This window comes from Mchenga conophoros, linkage group LG6 (genome assembly GCF_057382185.1).
Source record: "Mchenga conophoros isolate Kocher_MC1m ecotype Shallow Benthic linkage group LG6, M_conophoros_male_GT1.1, whole genome shotgun sequence".
NCBI classification, from domain to species: Eukaryota; Metazoa; Chordata; class Actinopteri; order Cichliformes; family Cichlidae; genus Mchenga; species Mchenga conophoros.
The window spans coordinates 17,268,739-17,289,785 of record NC_140531.1 but is presented as its reverse complement, the minus strand read 5'-3'; the positions used below and the strand labels follow the sequence as shown (position 1 = coordinate 17,289,785).

Genomic DNA, 21,047 nt, shown 5'->3' with positions numbered 1-21,047 from the left:
CCCTGCTCCACCTCTCCTCCCAAGGTCATAGTGCAAGGGTGTGCTCTTGAATCACATCCACTGTGTGCAGCTCCCATAACAAATGACACTGCCGGGTGTGCACATGCTGAGTAGGCAGCGCGATACACCCTTCAACGGACAAAAAAAAAGACGAAAAAAAAGGAAAGAAAACCTCGTTGTCCGACAACTTTAGGTGGGTTGAGAACTGGCACACTTAACATTTGTAATTTAATGTATTGCTCCTCTTTGGACCCCTCCCAACCCCCACTGCTCAGAGCGTGACAACTGACAAATGTTAACTCTGAGGCATTTAGATTACGAAGGAGGGAATTATTCCGTCTGGAAATGGGCTCGCTTTTTCCATTAGGACCACTCTTTCATACGACCATTTATAAAAGGAAGAAAAAAAGAGAGGAGAGGGAGGGGCGGAGACGCTAAAACCTTGTTACAGTTTTCCAAAATCAGATTAGGTGCCAGCAATGGGGATCGCATACCTCATCAAATATTCATTTCATAGCGGCTGCTTTCTAAAACTGAACCTGTGCTATGGTGGCATCGTTTTCCTGTAAAACACACACAGCAGCAGCAGCGACATCAGAGGGAACAAGCGTTTTTAGATAACAAGTCGGCCTCTTGACAGCCGTTTTGTTTGTGGGCTGGACTGTGTTTAAAAGCAGAAACAGATACCTGAATGTGCAGCATTAAATATCCAAAGAAAATTCAATAATTTTTTTATAGCTTAAGTACAAAGTATACTGTACTACTTTCATTTTTAATCTGTGCATGCTGCGTTGATAAGGTGTGCTGCAAAAGAAAAAAAAATTAAATGAATAATGTAAGATTTTCAATATCTTTTATTCAGTGATTGTGAGGCTGGGCTTTTGATGCTGTCAGGGGAAACTTTAATAGCCTGGAACAGAAGGCAGACAAAGGCCTCGGGCTACGCAGCAGTACAGTACAGCCAAGGCCATTATGAACAACTCACTATATCATGCGAGCAGCCATTTTAAAGTGTTGCCATGCAGGAGGGTTATAATAACAAGATAAGAGAGGGCTGATATGAGCGGGGTGAACGAGGCGAGGGGGATCCGAGTGGGAGCTGGAGCTGAAGATTGAGAGGAAGAATACAGAAGAGAGGGTCAAAAACACTGTAGGGAGCCATGACTGGGGCTAATACAGCAGGCTGCTGCCAGCTGATGTAAGGTGGATCAATGAGCGGGAGGGGGATGAGGGGTGGGGTTAGTAAAAGGATGAAACAGAAGTGGGAAATTCACTTGAAAGCCAGCTACACATGTAAAAACTCAGCAAGACAGAAAAAAAGCAGAGGACCAAACAAGAGAAATAAAGCTAGTTAGAAGCTCAGGAATAATGACAAGGTGCATACCGAGGCGAAGGCACTGTCGGAGGATGCCTCCTGATGACATGTTTTTCTCAGCTTCTATCTCTGTGAAGTTGAGCGAGCTGGCAAAAATAAGAACATCCACAAGGTTGACGAGGCGCTGCAAGAAGGTGACCGAAGCCTCCACTGACAAGCCATGGGAGGGCTCGATGTTTTCTAGCTCATGCTGAAAGTCGAGAGAGAAAGAGGAAAAAATATATAAATAATAAAAGTAATAATGAGGAAACCTCTCTAAACATTTTCTCTCAAAAGTAACATTACAGTCAGGTTTTACCCTGGTCAGAAGCCTCGACTTATGTTGAATAACCAGTGATTTATCACAGTTAGTAAGTTGTTACATACGTAACGTGTGCAGCACTGAAAATACATCAAGGTATGTGAAAATGCAATTTTTCACATTCAGGTTGAAATCTGGTTACAGAGCCCACACAACTGAATGTAAATCAATTATAATGGAAGTGAACCCGCTCCTTAGACCGGTCAGGTCATTGGCAGAAGCAAAGAATGGTGCAAGAGAGCGGCTGTCACTGAGGTCAGACAGGACTAAAACAAACTAACGTTGTTAGGAAGCAGCTAACTGTAGTCTAATGTGATTGGGGAAAGGTCAATGTGGATGGATAACTTCCTGTGACCGGAGCCACAGCCACACAAATACAAACGTAAAATCACACGTGCAGCAAAGGACTCACGGAGGAAGATGTAGCAGCTGAGAGCAGAGGTAAAATGCCTCCGCAAGCCATGACGAGATTGTCCACCACCTGGGATATGAGGTGTATGCTGTTGTGGACAAACACCACATTCTCGCTGCTGTTTACAAAGTCCAGAATCGTCTTTGTGGAGTGACTAAAAGGCAAAAGACAAGAAGATGGTTTTAGTTATTGCAATGAAGTATTAACCTCCTAGGACCTGCCGTCCACATATGTGGACATCACATTTTGGGTTATTTAGACCAAAATACTCAATTTTGCTCTACATGGGCCTGATATCCACTTACGAGGACATTATACTGCCACTGTTCTATCAAAGTTTTAAACAAATGTTGCTCACATTTTTCTTAAAAACAAAAAAAAGGTAAAAAAAAAAAAAATAAAATCTGGTAATTCTTTGTTTTTACATTCATCGGGCCCCAATGTGACCAAATATCAAAGAGAAATTAAAAATGCATGTCGTGGAAGAGTTCGGGTCTTAGGAGGTTAAGGCTCCTCTAAATTCACCTCAAGCCACACTCACACAGCGTAAAGCTATGTGGCTTCTTCTTCTTTTATTTAGACACTTACTTTAATATCTGGTCCCATTGCACAGTTCTAATGCACTTTTCTAGCTCAGGATCTGTTACAAACCAATTTCGATAAAGAATGACTGAAAAACTCACTTATTTGCTCAACAATTTGATAAGATTACACCATTCTGACAATTACAGATTTAGAGTTACATTGTTTTTAAAAGCCTGCTAACTCGTAATTTTCTGAACAAGACAGTAAACCAGCATTTTTTGCACTTTCCAGTCTTTATGCTAAATTGAGTCAATCACAACCTAACCAAACCAAAAAAAACCCCATAAAACTTCTGCATGTTCCTCAAAAAATCTTTAGTTGATAAATCCGTGTTTCTGTTTATTGAAGCATTAATAAAATCAGAGCCCGCGGACTGTCGTCCTACCTTCTCCACATCTGGACATCTGTCTCAATCGAGAAGAGCAGGTCAGCGAGGAGACGCTGGTGCATGTGGGACCAGCGGAATTCTGGGATGCGAAACATGGTGGAGCGAGGTGCAGGGGTGCTGCTGTCTGTTGGCTGGCCTGAAGAACTTCCTGTGGCTGTTGATGCAGCAGCTGCTGACTGACCTTGGCTTGTTTCCTACAGAAATATGGAAGCCAAACGTCATACGTTTTAATGTGACACGAACCTTTGAGAAAACACTTTGAAACTTAAACGCTCAATTTTGTGTAACACCTAAACTATAATAAACTATTATAACAACTGAGTAACACATAAGCGCTAAAAAAAAGGGGGTGGATTGCATACTGTTGCAGAGGTCTCCTTCAGTTCAAGTTTCTCGGTGTCTAAGGCCACATTGGATACGTCCAGTCTGGCAATTTTGATTTCTTTGGTTTTGCTGACAGACTCTGCACCCTTCTGAGTGTCGGAGCTGGTAGAGGTGGTGGTGGTGCTACTGTCAGCGGCACCAGATGGGGTTTCTTCTCCAGTGGCACCGCTGGTCTCTGATGGCTGGACATCTGCAGTGGAGTCTGATGCCGCTGTAACCTCCTGGGCTGTAGATGGCGGTGTGGTGTCTGAGGGCTGCTGGCTTGTAGTTTCAGCTATGGAGGAAGACTGTTCATCATCAGCTTTTTCTTTAGGTGCTTCTGTGACACTTTTCTCAGGTATTTCAGCTGGAGGAGTCTGGCTTTCCACACAAGGCGTCTGTTTCACTTCACTTTCCTGTGTCTCAACTTTTTCTTCTTCCTTATTCAGCTCCTGTTCTTCACCCCCATCTCTTCGTTCGTCTTCGTCCTTCTTCACTTCCCCACCTTCCTCTCCGGTGGCAGCAGAAGCATAAGAGGACTCCTCTTGGCTGTCATCAGCATCGCTAGGATGGACCTGGTCGCTAACAGATGACACGTCAACCAGGTCATCATTGAGGACCGAAGCTCCACCGAGCACGCTGTTTTCTCGCTCTGAAGCTGCTGGCGGTTCAGCCTCTGCTTCATTTAAAGAGTCTTCTGTCATTGACTTTGACGAGTCACCTTTGTTCTGTTCACTTTCAGATTTTTCATCATCTGTTACAGGTGCCTGTGCATCATCGCTACCAGATGGTGCAGAGACTTTACCCTCGTCCACCGCTTTTGTGTCAGCCGTTTCATGTTGTGCAGTTTTTCCAGTAGAAGTCTGTGCTTTCTCTTTGTTGACGTCTTCACTCGACTGCTCTGTAGCACCTTTTTGTGTCTCCTCTCTGACACCCGAGTTATCTCTGGTAGACTCCTCCACCAGCTGCTGTTGCTCTTGTTCTTCGTCTTTGGCCCCGGCCAGGATGTTGGACACAGTGATGGATGCCTGTCCCCTTTCATCATCAACCTCCAGCAGACTGGAAGTAATGGTGGAACTGGATGCTGAATCAGGGGATTTCTGGGACAGCTTGTCCACAGTCAGCTCAATGACAGTGGAGGGAGCGGTTTCCTCTGCAGGTGGCCCATTAACACATTCCATAGTCTCAGAGCTTTGGCTGACACCAGAGATGGAGCGAATCGTGCCGGTGGACTCTTGATGCTGGTACTGACGGAACATACGGGACAGATTCTCTTTGTGTTGCTCAAAGGTGACCTGCAAACACAAAACATGTGATGTTAGAAAAACTAATGTCGTACTGTTCACACACTTTATCAGTCTGCTCCGTTTGCCTAGTTCGATGATAAAAACTGGTTCATTGGCTTATTACAGTCCATCCACTGATGATTCTGTGTGAATAAGGAAATAAGCAGGCCAATATAACACACACTAAAATGTTTAAAGCAAAATATGTATTAATATGCACATGTCAGTGATGCCATTACTAATAAGAATGATGATGAGCCTATTTAGCACTGAAATTATCCAGTGAGATCTGTTCCTCAATAAGCAACCAAAAACTGCAGGTCATCAGATATTCATGTCTAGCTAGCCACAAAGAGAGCCAATCCCCACTCTGCTAAAACAACAACTACTTAGTTTGTCTTGATGCATGGTCAATCATCCAGGTAAGTAAATCTCCAAAGATGGAGAAACCTTTGGAGTCAGCTGAGACTGAAGAAGTCACTGATGAGTAACAAAACATTTCTCCCACAGAAAACGCTACGTCCAGATGAACAGTATCAACTTTTGGAGAACAACTACTTAGTTTTTTTGACAAATAAAAAAAAAAAGTTACTTTACTTTACACCTCATAGTTATCTCACACACAGCATGGCTTGCACCAAAGTTAACTGTACAAATGAGCCCCATGTAAGAAATGCGCTCCAGTCCAGGTGATTGAAACCGCAGTATTTTATTTGCATCGTACTTCTCACTAATTAGCAGCTAACCTGATAACCTGATATCACTTCCCTTTCACCCAAATATGCTAAATGAACTGGGCCTCATTATATTGCTTTTCTATTCTACTTGAGCACTCAGAGCACTTTATACAACATGTTTCATTCACACAAGCTCTTTTTGTGCATTTAACATTCACACTCAGATGAAGCCATTGGGAGCAAACTGGGGTTCTGTATCTTGCCCAAGGATACTCTGGCATATAGACTGTAGCAGCCAGAGATCAAATCACCGGCCTTCCGATTAGTCGATAATGTGCTTCTGAGCCACAGCCACACTTTTAGTTACCTAAATTTGGTTGCTTTTAGCCCAAAAACGCCAACACAGCTGCAGCCAAAGTGTTTGGAGACTTCAAATCAGGCATTTTACATGGATTTAAACATTTTATTTTATTTTTTTTTAAAAAGGGAGGGGGGGATACTTCTGTAAAAGAATTTAGAAACATCTGTCCTATAGGAAATCTAAACATCTCAGTAAGTCTGGAAAAAAACGTAAATTAACATAAAAACCATCCAGCCACTTATCCACTGTATCCATTTTCTGCTTATTTCCTCGTGTCCCAACAAACAGCAAACCCCAAATTATGGAAGCACGATATCCTCAAACTGCCTGTTTGTTGTGTGCTTCTTATAATATTTGAAAACTGGGACCATTTGTGGCTAACTGTGGCATATTTAAAACTTTCTCTCTCCCTCTCTTACATGCAGCTGCCCACGGCCTATTAACCTCTATCAGTCTTCTTACCATCTGATATAGGTATACTAGACTGCTAGTCTATAACGACAATAGTCTGCAGTGGCATTTGAGGAAGAGCCCATCCATGTAAGCAGTCATAGATTAGCGGTAGACACTATTAGTGTGTGTCTCCTAGCTGCGCTGAGTGCGTGTCCAGCATCGGCAAATCCTCCCACGCCTAATTTAAGACCCTGCATTAATCACTGGGATTGGAGGACAGAAAGTCAAAGATGGGTTGTAGGTGGGGGGGGGGGGGGGGGGGGGGGGGTCTGCTGTGTGAGTGAAACTAGACCCACTTTGCTGCTTTTTTACCTGAGGCTATTTGGATAGGAGGAGAGAGAAAGAGAGAGAGTGAGATCTAAACAAAGAAAATGGGAACGCTGGAGATGAAAAGGAAGGAAAAAAAATAAGAAATTGCAAAAGGAGAAAGAGTCATTGAGAGTGGAAGAAAGGGAAGGGGGAGAAAGAAGCTGATTATTTGTAATTAATTAGGCGTTATTGTTCTAAATTAGCCTGCTACATGGGTGCTCATTAATCTTCTGTAGTGGGAAGCAGTGATTGGTAATCCATAGCTGTTTTCTGAGTGCACAGCCTGTTCTAAATGCACCAGCAGTCTGCCTTTCTTTCTTCCTTCCTCCCGCTTTCCCACTGATCACACAGCAAGACCTTCTACCCCATTAGTTTGAGCTTAATTTGACATTTAGCATTTTTAGCAATTAAAAGGCTGCATTCAGAGTGCACCGCTATGGAAATTATGTAGGCAAGCAGCTCAGCACATAACGTCATAGATTCAGGATGCAGTCTGTACATTAAGATGATGTATGCCGGCCTTAAATGGGGCTCTGTAACAGATCCAGTTACCATTAGACAGAGGTAGTATATGTCTCTGTGGTTTTTGAAAGAGCCTTTAGCTTCGCTACAAAATATAGAAACTGCCTTGGGTGGCTAGGACATCAGCGCTGATCTAATCTAATTTCATTCTATTCCAAGACTCGGTCTGGCCTCAGTGGGTTATGGAAAAATGCTATGGTAATGTACAAAAACATGGTGGGCTTTTCTAATGTGACAGGTAACATGGAATTAAGTGGATGCAGCACAGCCAGATCCTAGAAAAAGATCTGAAATGCCTCAAGACTCGAACACAAACAAAACCCAACTTGGACAACTTTGTGTTTTTTGTACACAATAATACTTGGACATTTTCTTTATTATTACTATTTAAATATTCTTAACTGCACTTCTAAAAAAGAAAGGAAATTTTTGCAGAGTTTTCACAAGTTCTGAATAAAAACGACAACCTGTTACAGTAATAGAGCGGCGCAAAGCGCTGATCTTGAGAGGACCCCCATGGTAGGAGCTTGGGAGTCCCCATTTAGATTGGCGATAGATAGATAGTGACCACAAAACAAGGGGGAAATGGAGAGGGCAGCGTGGCTGTAATCCGATTTGCTAAATGCAATTCCTTCTCCAAAATCAATGTCATCTGCTACTGCAAGTCTCCATGCAGTTTTTCTCCTATTCACAGTACTTTCTTTTCTCACTTCTTGTTAAAACTTTTCTTAGTTTTGTCCTGCCTTGCTGATCGAGGCTAATGCAGATAGGCTTCATTTTTATTTTTTATTACAACCATAAAAAGACAAGCTTGTAGAAAGATCCTTCCATAGCGTGCACTAACTTGCACTAAAAGTCAGAAAAACACTTTGGATCTCCACCATTTGGTTATCATTAATTTCATACAATATATATCTTGTAATATGTAATATTTTAAATATATGAATGCTGGAAATGTGCAAAATGTTAACTATGATAACCTCGACAACACTTGATGCGCAGCTCTTTATCTAGCATTGGATCCTCACTTTCTTCCTTTGTCCAGTCGTCACTGGATCGCTCTCTAAACTCTTTGCCAAGAACAACAGCTTGAGTCAAGTGTGTGTGTGTCTTAATAATCTTAATAATCCCAGAAGGCAAAGACTGTTTTGCTGAACTACTATTCCTGTGATGTTTAGCACCCCATGACAAACTCAAACAGACTAAATTATTACACTTGGGGTTTGAGCGAAGAATTTTAATACCTTAATGTGTATTAAATTATGTCAGAGATATCTTTGCTCCTCTCTGCTTATCGCCATCTTTGTGGTGAAAAGTCTGGCAGGTGATGACGATAGCCAGCAGTGGAAGTGTGAAGGGCATCGGGACCTTCACGCCCCGATCTCTCCCTTTCGGAGAACTCCTCGTTCTCAAACTGATTTGTGTGCAGAGACGGACGAGGGGCACCTTGGGTGGGTTATGTGGGCAGAGAGTGGGAGGGCTGTTGTGTCACCGTGCCCACCTGCAGAAACATCTGTCTACTTAGAGACACTCGTGCAGATACACTAATGATTGATGTGAATAAATGCACATATGAACACACAAACACACATGTGTGTGTGGGGAAACTATACACACAGCAACTTAATGCAAATAGTTTTTTCTTATATCGTCTCCTCAAACTCTAAATATGAAAATTAGAATATCAGCAGGTATACAATATTTGTAGCTACCTTTGTTAGTAAGCATTGTATCTCTAATGTCTGCAAATAAAAGGGGAATGTATATACTACTGCTAAATAAGGTAACACAAAGTCATCTCTTTGACTTCCTATGGAGCAGCTGTGCTGTCGGCAAACTCGCCAATATGTCAAAAGTAGCCATAAGTCATTAAATGTCTATTGAAACCATCAAGAAAAAGAATATTAATAAGCAGCACTGGCACAAATAGCACAGTAACAATATCTGTCCCTAGTGATGAGGTGTCTAGCATGTAAATGAATGATATCACAAAAAAAGACAATTTATTTTATCTACAAACCACCTTTTATTTTTTTTTAACTGCATAAAAGAATTTTTGGTGTCCTACAAACTGGTTCTAGACAGCCCCAAAGGAACCTCATGTTTATCATTTTATCGTGCAGCCAAAAGAGTGACAAGATATGTGTAAAAATTCAACAGACTCTGTGCTTTTACTGTACACAGTGATCATTCACCCAAACACCCACTCTGAGCCAGGAAAAACCCACAAATTTAACACAAGAACAAAAAAGGTAAAAAGCAGACATGCTGCTGCTCATCCCACTCCATCAGCCAGAAATCTGAACAGCCAACACTCAGATCACAGATACGACACTTACATTAAAAAAATAATTTTTAAAAACAAAACTTTTATAGCTAGACAGAAATTCCTGTGTATTAGAGCCTGTAAACGATAATAAAACTCTGTGTGTAATGTCTAATATTTTTTAAAGCCATCCTGCATCAATAGAAAAAGTAGTTTCAGTGCGAGTCACAGACAACTTTTCAGACCGTGCTCAGCTTCAAGTACAGCATCACTCTACAAATCAAACTGATAATTTTACCGTGTTTTACACAAGGCAAACTCAATCATAAAAAGTCTTTGTAAAGAGGAGGTGTGCAAGTATGTGTGAATGCATATATGCGCTTATCAAGAGGCTCCCGGTGGGCTGGTTGTATTTATGAGGCCTTGTTTCTCTGATTGTTCACGCGCAGCTCCCATGAATATTCAATGTGATCAGAGAGAAGGGCTTGCTAGAACTCGAGAGAGAAGGAGGGCAAAAAGAAAATGTGCCTGGTAACTCACAACAGACGCACGCGTGTGCACGGACGCACGCACAAACGCACTACAATCGCGCGTGCAAACACAGCCCTGCAGCAGTGGGAGGAGATAGCAACAGTGACAAACAGCTTTGGTGCTACAAAGGTGGCAGGAAATCTATCAAACGGGACAATAAAATTGCAATTGAGTTTCTTTAGCTTTTTTTATAGCAGATGCATGCATCTTGGTGGGACCTGCTGCAAGTTCGATTCAGAGGCAGTCCCCGGCCCTCTGTGTATTTGTGTGTGTGTGTGTCACATTGTGTGTGTGTGTGTGTCACATTGTACAAGTGCATGGGTTTATTCACGCACTGTAAGGGTGAAATTCAGCAGGAACAACTGTAACTTCAGTCAAGAAGAAACAGCATTAATCTTGCTGCAATTACACCACATTGTGGGGGGAAGAAAAAAAATAGAGTTTATCCCTATTGTACAAAAAAACAAAACAGCTAAAATAATAGCATTAGTATTTTTCACGCTCCCCAGCAGTCTATTTCTTTTTGAAATATCTCAAGACACTCAAGCTTGCAGCAGCATCTGCTGTTGTGCATACGCGTGTTACCTTTTCAGAATTTCACTGACACTCTTCTGCAATATGCTGACCAATATTTTCTTCTTCTTGAGTCCTTATCATTGTGCTTCAGTGTTCAGATGTGTGGGAGTTTTAAAACACCCCACATCCAACACACACAGCAGCCTACATGCCGCTGATCTCCCTGGCAGTCTTTCTGTGCCCCCTGTTGGATGAAACCTGTCACGGCACTCAAGGCTACAGTGAAGCGTCTCATATCACGAGCACTTCTTTAACTCAACTTTCAATCTGCCAGGCTTAAAAACCCCCCAGACCACAATCTGACACCAGCCTCAATTACTTCACTGCTCTGGAACAGAGGAGCGCAATATGATATCAACACTGAATTTCTAAAGCAGTATTTTGAATTCAGGTTTTGGAAATAAAACGTGCCAGAAGTTTATTTTTATCTGTGTGATGTGAAAGAAAGAGACGCTATACATAAACACAGAGAGGGAAGGCTGAAGGGATTCTTTCCAATTGGTTTATACTGAAACTAGCTTTTAAATTACAATCACTATATAGCTTCCATAGCTTTATCTGATGGGCACCGGGACGCAAGGTTCAATTACCCCACTCGCCTCTGCTGAAAGTAACCGGGCGAGATGATAATGCTGCGTGATTCTTTTATTTGATGAATTGTGTTGTGTCACATTTGAAAGTAAAGACATGGGTGGAAGAACTGATTGCTTTGAATGATCATTGCTTTCTGTTTGGCAGGAATTGAAAAGGAGGAAGAGGCTTGTGGTTACAGTCATGTTGTGAGTGTTCAAGGCTGACGATACTTCAGCAAGACGGTGAGTGTGTTTGCTACAGAAAGATAATGGTAAGATGTTAAAAAGAAAAACAGACGAGGAAATGGAAGAAGTTTGTAGAGAAGGATAAACAAAGCTGTGTGTGAGCTCTCTGTGCGGGGATATAATGAGCTGACCTTGGAGTGCGTGATGGACAGGGTGTCCACCCAGACTCGCCAGCCGCCCCACTCATACTTGATGGCGTGGTAGAGCAGGATGCGGAAGATGGCGTACACCATCTCTGTGATTTTCTGCTCCTCGTTGTTTTGCGGGTTGATGAAGCACAGAGAGAGCATCCACTCCTGCCACACCGAGCACTGCAGCAGGCTCCTGAAAACAAACGGCAGCAAATGAGGAGGTGGCGAATCCCACGGGCGCCTAAACGCAGCGTGCACTGACGTGTGATGTACTTCTCTATCCTTTGAATCGGTCCGATTCTTACCTGCGGTTCTCTCGGCTGTTATTGAACAGTTTGATCATGTCTGACAGAAAGACCCTGCGCACCTCCATGCTCTCTTGAGAGGGGGGAGAGTTCTTCAGCAGAGCAGCTATTACCTTCAGAATCTCTGGAAGAGGGAAAAAAACCCACTCTGTTTACAGTCTGAGATAAAAATGCTTTATGGAGTTAAAGAAAAAAAAAAAGGCACCAGTGCTGGAAAATATCAAAAATACTGCATCTGCTTTGTGCATTTTGTAATGTAATACATAACAGCCAAGCAGTATTTTCAAGGCTTATAAAATAACATTTGAATTTGGAAACAGCCAGCATCGTGTTTGGATATACAAAAAGGATTGGTCGCAGGAGGGGAAACCGAGCAAATCAACAGCTATATCATACATTGGTTTCAACATGTGCAAATCATTGTGTCACAAACTATCTGAACTTGCAGCTGTGCACACCTGAAAATCTGCGCCCGTGGTAAGAAAAACAGAACAGAGGAGAATAAAAAGCCCAGAGCCATTGATCTTTATCATACTGTAATGGCTTTGGTATTGTTTCAAATGAGAGCGCCAGAGTCACAGGCCCTTCTGAAATGCTTGGCTTCGGTTAAACCAAAGAGACTGACTGTTTAGATGAATTATCTAGACAATGTCAGTGTCCATTTGCTCTGAGTAGAGAGACGGTAGGGCTTGGATTTCACTCGTCTCTTCAGACCTTGGCGCTAACCGATGCCCCCTTGCCCCGGCAGACAGTTGTGTTGTTTCTACGCCTTAGTCACTCAAATTATGAGTCGCTGAACCTTTACCGCCAGAAAATTACCCCAGCATGTACCGGGAATGAGGATGGAGGGATGGCGTGTTCCTTTCTTTCTTTTTTTTCCCTTCTTTTTTCCATTTGCTCTTGGTTCTTTTCCCTCGAGTTAATTTGAGGGAAACGGTACTTCCTCGGTTTGTTTGATTGGCTCTGACGTTACTAAAGACTGCAATCAGGGGGCCATTTTGGGAGTTTGTCACAGATTAAATCAAGAGAATACACGGCAAAGGAGAAACAGACCACCAGTCTATGTTCCATACAATATGCTCGCAAACCCATACAAGGTTCCTATGATATATACCGCCTGTCCGGGATGGTTGGGCAGGAGAGATTTTAACGCAATAAAGGCCTGGGATAATCAATGTGTGACTACACAAAGACCTTGTCAGATTAAGTCTGGCTGGATGTAAACCTTGCTTGTGTTTGGACTTCAGACTGATTAAAGCTTCTTTTTTTTAGCTGCATATGCATCTATGAAAGCACCAGTATGAAAGAGAGTGGGATGTTTTCTTTTCTTGCTTGAAATGAACACTTAAGATTTCAACAGAGGGAAAGATTTGGTGAGTTGACGTAAAATTCGAGGTAAGTAACAGCCTAAAGAAAATAATAATAAAAGTGACCAAAGCCACCATCCTGGGCTGTGTTTATCCCACCTATAATTAAATATACAAATGTGAAGCAAACAGAAAATGGCCAAGTAATAATAGTTATCAGCTATGCAAATATTTTTCATTTTAACATTCATTGAAAATAGCAAAAATTATATAAAAGTTAATTATTGTACAATTAAAGAAAACAAGAAAAATTTAATTTAAGAAAAAAAAACATTAAAAATCCAAACTCACCATTAATTAAACCTAAATGCATTAAAAAAACAATTATAACCTGAATAAATTATTATCATGTCACTACATTTATCTTTCCTTTATATGTGAAATAATCCCCGTGAAAAACAACGCCGAGGCTCAATAAAACCAGCAGACGAGTGTATATTTGTCACAAAGTGTTTGCACCATCCTCGTGTAAGGTTTACATCTGAGGTTCAGGAGTCTGAAAATACGCTCCGGCTGCAAAATTTATGTCGTTCATTTGTTTGACGGTATATAGCGATCGCACGGTTCCACGGGGAATATCCTCCTGCGGCACAGAGCCGTAGGTATGTAGAGGGTATGCTGCGGCAGATGATTTAAGGGAGCGGTGCGGCGCGGAGGAGGCACTTACGTGGGTTGAGAATCTTCACAGTGGAGTCGGGGTCCGGATGCTGTTTATGGATCACTTGAGTGCAGATCTGCTCCGTAAGAATCTATCGGGGGATTCAAGTCATAAATGTCCACATAAGTCTTAAGGATAACAGAGAAACAAAGCACAGGGATATCTGCATGCTTCTAAATTATTTCACAAATCAAATTTCTGTTTGTGGTCAACCTAATGTGTTATTGCATTTTCAAGTACAAACAACTGAGACAGATTAGATAATAAGGCACAAATTCAGCATATTGGGGGGGAAAAAATGGGCCATGTGGCTGAACACAGAGGTTATTAGTGTGTGTTTTGTTAATAGAAAGCTTTCACTCTGCAAGCACGAGCCTCGAGGGTGAATGGGCAGCATACAGACCTCAAAAAGCACATTGTACATTGTCATGGTGAAGTGGCTGGAGTGAAGCATCAGGCGTTCGGTGAGCAGGGAGAACAGGCCATGACTTAGCATGACCTCTGCTTTCCTCCTGATTGAAATGATAAAGAGGTCAAAGGTCGGTCAGCAGTCGTCAGTATTTGCTTAAACAATTGTTATTTTGGAAAACATGATAAACCAAACCTATATCTGTTTGCAGAAACACACAAGCAGAATCTCAATTTTAAAATCAATATTAAAATCAATGGTGAACAAAACTCTTTACACTATAAGGAATAACAAAAGCAAATCTGGAGTGTGTGATAGCTCAAATGTTAATAAAAAAAAAAAAAACAGAGCCGTGTTAAGATAAAAAAAATCTTTACACGCCTCTGTTTGAAATCTGCAGTGGTACAAATCAGCTGTGCTCTTGCTAACATTTGACAAGGAGGAAATGAAAAAGAGAATCCCCGCTGACGAAGCCTGGGTTTTTGCTTTCTTTGTTGCTTTCATCTCTAATCATTCATCAGCCCCACTTTTACTTTTGTATCATAGCCTCGAAAACTGAACTACTTGCAGATGTGCACATGTGGATTTCAAGGCTTAAAACTGCTGCAAAGACGATGGTTAGAGTTGTTTCTCTAACTCCTATATCAATACAAGCTGCACAGTATCAATGGTGATTATTAGCCAAAACATTAGAATTTCATTAAGTAAATTTATATTAAGTATCATCACCCAAAATGGCAATACTGACATGCTAAATTCTTATTTTACTAAGTTATTTTAGTGTGTTCTGTCAGCATGTGGGCTAATACAAATTAAATGTTAACAAGAATCCTTTTAAAAATGAGTTTTAGCTATAATACAGTTAAAATCAGGATAATGAGAAAATGCACTGAATTTTTAGAATATAAAGAACTAACAAAACTGTTAAGAAAATATCCAGTAAGCATCTAAATAAAACTCTTAAATTAACAAAGTTAAGGACTTTTTTCCTCTCGTTTGCAAAATTTTTGAAGAGCCCTTTTCCCCCCTTTTTATTTTACAGTGCAGTGCAGAGAAAAACAGCACGTGGTTAGAGACAGCAGATCCAGCTTGTATGCAGTGATAGTGCAGAGTCTACTCTATTAAAAAAAAAAAAAAAAAAAAAATCTGCCAGTGTTGGCTTTCTGTTGTTTCGTCACTTAAAAGTAAAAAATGTGTTCTTGTATGAACAAAGACTTCTAATAAAGTACTTACTTTGGTGACAAGTGTTTCAGAAAGTAGCCCAAAACTTTGAGTGCTTGGACTCTTATTCCCTCATTTTTGGCGGCCAAAAGCTTGTAAATCACACTGTGGGACGAAAAACAGAAAACAGTTAACAGTTAAGCGTTAACAAAAAGAAACGCATATTTATACATTAAAAGCTTTTTTAATGAATACATGCATATTCAATTCTTATATCTTAGGGCTGAAACTAAGAAATTCAACTGGAACCATTCACACCGTTTGTAAAGGAGCTCATGAATATGGATATAAAAGTCGATCTTTACCGAATCCCATTCCGCTGGTCAAAGGCCTGAATCATGGATCCAGGATGCTCAGACATGAGAGCGACCAGCAGCTGCAGCACATCCATGAGATTGTCGTCCTGAGGAACATAAAGGAAGGAGACTGAAGCTATTGTAGTATTAAAAAAGGACAGTGGGAAACGAGCCAGCTTTATCAATGATATCTAAATTATGAGGGGCTTACAGTGAACTGTGTATTTTAATCTAAGCTAAAAGCAAATATATGTCTAGTCACTAATTGATATTTATATTTCTGCCTTGTACAGCAGTGGCAGTAGCAGCAATAATACATGGAATACATCACAAGCGTCTGAACTAAAGAATTACAACATACAGGCTGTGCAATGTATGGCTGCTGCATGATGGTGGCTTTTCCAGACAGTGCTGTAAACACCACTTAGGTTCACTGCGTTACTGACTGATCTGAATGATTCATTTGCTATGCATCACTTCACTGTAAACAACCCCACTTCTGTCAGGACCTCAAACTGGCAGACTTGGAAGAATAACAAGAACCAGTAATGCAGCGTTTAGAAGCAGGAAGTGTTTGCTCATGCTCTCCACATCACATGGTGAGACACACTAAATGCAGTGTAGCGGTACTGTGTTGCCATCTGGTGGTGAGGTCTCTCTCTCTGCCGGTCTATGCCTACCTCATGCATGGTTAGGAGGTAGCTGAGGATACTCTGTAGCTCATCTTCCTTCACTCCATGATCCTAAAATGCAAAATGCGCAGATTGTTTTAACAACGCAAGACTGGAAAAAGAGGTGACTAAGAAACAACATTTTTAACCCCGTAAACCCTAAAAATGCAAAGCACAGATTATAATGATGAAACCTTTAATGATATCGAAATCCCACATACTGTAATAAAATATTTGAACCCTGCAAAGCCAAGTGTAATGTATGCATTACAATATAATGAAAAAAAAAAAGTCCGATATAGCAAATATAATACATTTATTTACCAACAGACAGATCAAAGGTTAAAGGTTCTAATCATCCTAAGGACAAGAGAAGTGCATGCTGAGTTACAACACATGCCTGAGGAAGAGGCATGAGCTTACCTTCATTATGAGCTGCTTGACAAACAGCAGCAGAAAGGCTCGCAAAGAGAGTATCTCCTTCTGATTTGGCCTTGGACCTTCTGAAAACCCAAAGAGTTCAATGGCTGTTTAGCGTGGTTAACAAAAGAAAGGCATGAAACTACAAGATGATCCATTTTATTTTGTAAAAGTTCTATATCACTTGAAAGGACTTGCATACAGTGTGAGTGTGCTTGTATGTGTGAATCTGTGTTTTTGTGCACATGTGCATGTGAAAGTTTAATCAGGGGTGTGATTATGTCGTAATTGCTGCATATTTTTGCATTTTGTGTGTAGGCTCACCTAGGCCTTTGGGTACGATTCCACTGCGGTCCTGAGGGTTGACAACCCAGTAGTAGAATTTTAGTGTATGCATGATCTGAAGCACAGTGCCCACCCTGCGAACAGCGTTGTAAATGGTCACTGTGCTGATGAACTCTGTTGCCAGGTAGGTGTAGAGTGTCAACTGCACCTGCACAGGTTATAAAAGCAAATGAAATTTAAATGTGCATGGACTCAGGGCTGAGTCCTGTTTTACTGTGTCCTTGCTTTTTGTTCCTTTGAGAGGCAGCTGGATGCTTGGAAAGCTACTAAGGGTTTAACTGAGACATTCTGGTTTTAATGGCAGTTACAGGTGGAGGGATAACCTTGAACTAGGGCAAAAGCACAGAGGGGCAAATTTGTGTGCAGTACAAATTCATTTCTACATCTTTTTAAACATAACCAAAAAATAATGTAGCCCTGTGTGTTACCTTAGCAGGGGCATGGATCCAGATGGCAGGGTTGAACAGAATGTGGTCACACAGCTGCTTGAGCAGCAAGATCCCATTCTGCAAGTTGCTAAGGTATCTGGAAAAGGCCAGTACAATGTCCAGGACAGGCCTCGTCACATGCACCTTGGAAGACTGGCGCAGAGAGAGAGACAAGAAGGCACAAAGTGACACAAATGGAGGTGAGGGAGGAAAAAAAATCCATAAGAAGTACAACAGTAAAGAGACGGCAAAGTGATGAAGGGAAATAGTCTGCCTAACAGACTCATAAGAGTGACTTCCAAGCAAAGCCAAAGGAAGAGTATAGTAAGTGTAAATGTGTGCCTGTGTTAGTGTATTAGCATTGGAGATGAATGAATATTAGGGTTACAGCTGTGCTGGGATCATTACCAGGACAGGAAAACTGTCTTCTTGTCAGTTAAGCCAGTTTACTCACCTTTTCCAAAGTATAGCCAATGACGAGGAAGCCTTTGCAGGCCAAGACCTGCTCTTGCATAGCCACTGAGTTCTTCAAGAGCTCCATCACAAAGGACAGCAAAGTGCAGCTAAGAGCCACAGACAGAAAGACAAACAGTGACAAAGAGAAGGACAGACTACAAGTCAGACAGTGACAGTCTATGTAAGCTGCTGACAAAGCCCAGACTGTCAAGAACACATCATACAGGAAATGTGATTGAATGAGGTTGTGTGTCTCCTTTGTGCTGGGGTAACAGTTTCAACCTAGCATCACCTTGAGGACTGCAAAAACATCCACAATGCAATTTAGAAGTAATAAACAAAGCAACGCATGTATTGAACTAAACATTTAGTAAGGATGAAATAATCTGAGAGTAAACTTTTAATTTAACAAGCAGCGTACACTATTTAGACCATTCAATTCTAGAGTCGTTGAGAAATAATAGTACAAATTGATTCACTGTTACTCTGCACGTAACAGCCCTAATAAAACACCATATGTGTTACAACCTGAGTGGTCTTAATGACAAATGAACAAAAGCCTGCTGATTATTCACTGCTCGGCTTACTACTGTAGTGCACGTAAGTGGAGTTACCAGACAGAGGTGTCCAGCTCATTGCTGGAAGGCTGGCAGTAATCCAGCTGTGCAAACAGTGGGAAGAGGACCTGCACACCACCGATAGAGTGTATGCCGCTCTGGACTGAGTGAGTCACCACAGCTTTCACATCCTACAGAAACACACACACACATATAGCCACGTTACACATGTAATCAGAATCGCACAGGGTCACACAGATGTTCTTTTCTTCTGATAATTACAGGGATATGTAACTACTTTGGGGGTTTTATTGCCACAGCATAACATAAGAGCCCTCATTTGAATCTTTGACTGTTGCTGCCTGCTTACCTCCTAACCTCAAACCATAGTTTTGATATTTCCTCTTATTTACTGTAATGTTTTATAATATTTCCCCCAAAATTTATATGGATGTTGCTCAGTGTTTGAGAGGGTAGACGCAACTAATGGATGAGAAAAACAAACTGAAAAAAGTGAGAATTTTTCCCGCCTTCTTCTATAGGATTGGAATTTTTGAGCCTGGAATACCAAAGCTGCAAATATAGGTCACACATTCGTTCATATTTCACACCGAGTGTGTTTGTGTGGTGGAGGGAGCGTATGTTTATGTGGCGGCAAAGGCCTCCCCCACAGAGGAAACAAAGTACTTTCTTTGATGAGAGGGCATGAGAGAAAAACTCAATTAGCGCTCGAGAGGAGAAAACTCAACATGATTGAAGAAACAGTTTTACACGTGTGGTGCACATTTCTCTGAGCATATTTGTGGGTACGTACATGACTATGGCAGAATTTGGAAAATGTCCATGCACTAACACCATATACAGCTACAGAAGAAAAATGCACAACTACTCAAATGTAGTTCCAAACTAAATCTCCCAGAGAAAGCCAATTTTATAATTAGAGCAGCTGCAGCAGTCTGTCTGGCTGGCTCAACACATTCGCTCCTCTGCCCTAATGAGGCTATTAAAATGAAAAGATGCCAACTGGGCCACTTTCATTACCGTGTGGGAAGAAAGAGAGTAAAGAGTGGTACATATGGAACAGTGGGAGGGAAGGAGCAGGTGTACAGGTGCTGAATGAATTTAGGCAGTGAAACTGCTTTAATGTTGGTGCTGTATGGTGGCTTAAGGTTAAAGCAATGCTATAAATACCAACTCCAATGGATGGCTCTAATATGATAGACGCACTAAGTGTTAACTGTGAGGGTGTAATTACCTGCAGCATGAGCGCATGGGGTGAGTGGACGAAAATGGAGACATTGTCCTTTGGGGAGGACTCGAGGCAGAGCTGGGCGTCTGTGGCTCGGGGATTGTAAGTGAAGGCAATACTAGAAGACAGCTTGCCGTCATACAGTAAGGTCTTATGATGCTCAGCGAACAACAAGTCACTCTCAGCCTTGTACTTGAATGTGCCCTGAGCAAGAAGACAAAGAAAAGGGCAAAAAGTGTTTAGTAAAAAATTACATTAGACAGTCTCTGCATCGTTCTCTTAAGTGTCTTTCTGCAACCCTGGTAACCAAACAAAAAGGCCAGTTACAAATACTGAGTCAATGCAATCATCTGCAAATGAAACAATACTTCAAACACAAGACATTGCATGTTTAAACAGAGAGATCTTGCTTTTGAAAGACTATATGCCTATTTTTAATTTGATCCCAGTTGTGGAGTCTTAAAAACAGACCTGTTGGAGCATGAACTAATTAGGTTCATTAGTAAAGACTGAGACAGATCCACTGCTCAAAGATTGCAAGGACAACAAGACGCACTCAGAGCACAAACATCCATGAGCAGCTCACTCACTGGTCAGCTCTTACTTTTAAGGGAATAATACTGTAGTTTGTATTCATTCAGCTACCTTCTTTCTTCTTTTTAAAACATACTTTATGTCCAGGTAGTACATTTGACGTGATATTTTAAATCTTTATACATACATGCATACTGCAAGACATACCACACTGAGGATAATAGTAAGAACCATTGTTTATAAGTTTTAAGGCTTTTAGTCCATTTTCAACCAATAAATTATTTAATTGACCTTGAAGACCTTAGTGAATGTAAGCCAAACTGTAATGAATTATTAACATGACCTCACTCTACACCCCGATAAAATTTTATCAGACTATTATTTAAATCTTTTCGAGCTATCGTGTTTACAGACACATGCATGTAACCCCTACCAAAAGCATAACCTCCCAGAGGTAACTAGCTCATCAATATAAATGAATGTTTCTTAACTTGTATACCAAAGTATTTTTAGATTACAACACATTAAAGGACTTTGATAATATATTGAAATCTCTGTAAGCATCTATGATTACTGGCTATGATCCAAAAAACACCACTGCTGTTCATTTAATATGGACTTGGATGATTTTTCTAAATGTGAAATTCTTCTTGGAAACCATGGATGTTGCGCCCTGTTGTGGCCACCCAGCTTGTTATCATTATGCAGTTAAAAAGCAAGCATAGCTCCAAAAATAAGATTTCAGGTGTTGCCTCCAGTGCAGAGCTGCCACCCACT

At 41.2% G+C, this 21,047-nt stretch overlaps 1 protein-coding gene across 9 annotated transcripts in view; it reads right to left on the bottom strand.

Annotated features, from left to right (window-relative positions):
• The window catches only part of lrba (LPS-responsive vesicle trafficking, beach and anchor containing), a 188,273-nt gene that overhangs the window by 133,293 nt on the left and 33,933 nt on the right, over positions 1 to 21,047 (bottom strand). For all 9 annotated transcript variants that reach the window (XM_085276522.1, XM_085276524.1, XM_085276526.1 and 6 more), the window contains exons 9-25: positions 19,743 to 19,940; positions 18,545 to 18,678; positions 17,929 to 18,037; positions 17,475 to 17,627; positions 17,026 to 17,194; positions 16,705 to 16,784; positions 16,291 to 16,353; positions 15,620 to 15,717; positions 15,327 to 15,419; positions 14,088 to 14,196; positions 13,694 to 13,775; positions 11,660 to 11,783; positions 11,355 to 11,547; positions 3,424 to 4,719; positions 3,059 to 3,255; positions 2,089 to 2,242; positions 1,385 to 1,565 (exon numbers count right to left, since the gene is read on the bottom strand). In XM_085276522.1, coding sequence (XP_085132648.1) covers positions 1,385 to 1,565; positions 2,089 to 2,242; positions 3,059 to 3,255; positions 3,424 to 4,719; positions 11,355 to 11,547; positions 11,660 to 11,783; positions 13,694 to 13,775; positions 14,088 to 14,196; positions 15,327 to 15,419; positions 15,620 to 15,717; positions 16,291 to 16,353; positions 16,705 to 16,784; positions 17,026 to 17,194; positions 17,475 to 17,627; positions 17,929 to 18,037; positions 18,545 to 18,678; positions 19,743 to 19,940 — 3,433 coding nt within the window. The remainder of the gene's footprint in view (positions 1 to 1,384; positions 1,566 to 2,088; positions 2,243 to 3,058; positions 3,256 to 3,423; positions 4,720 to 11,354; positions 11,548 to 11,659; positions 11,784 to 13,693; positions 13,776 to 14,087; positions 14,197 to 15,326; positions 15,420 to 15,619; positions 15,718 to 16,290; positions 16,354 to 16,704; positions 16,785 to 17,025; positions 17,195 to 17,474; positions 17,628 to 17,928; positions 18,038 to 18,544; positions 18,679 to 19,742; positions 19,941 to 21,047) is intronic.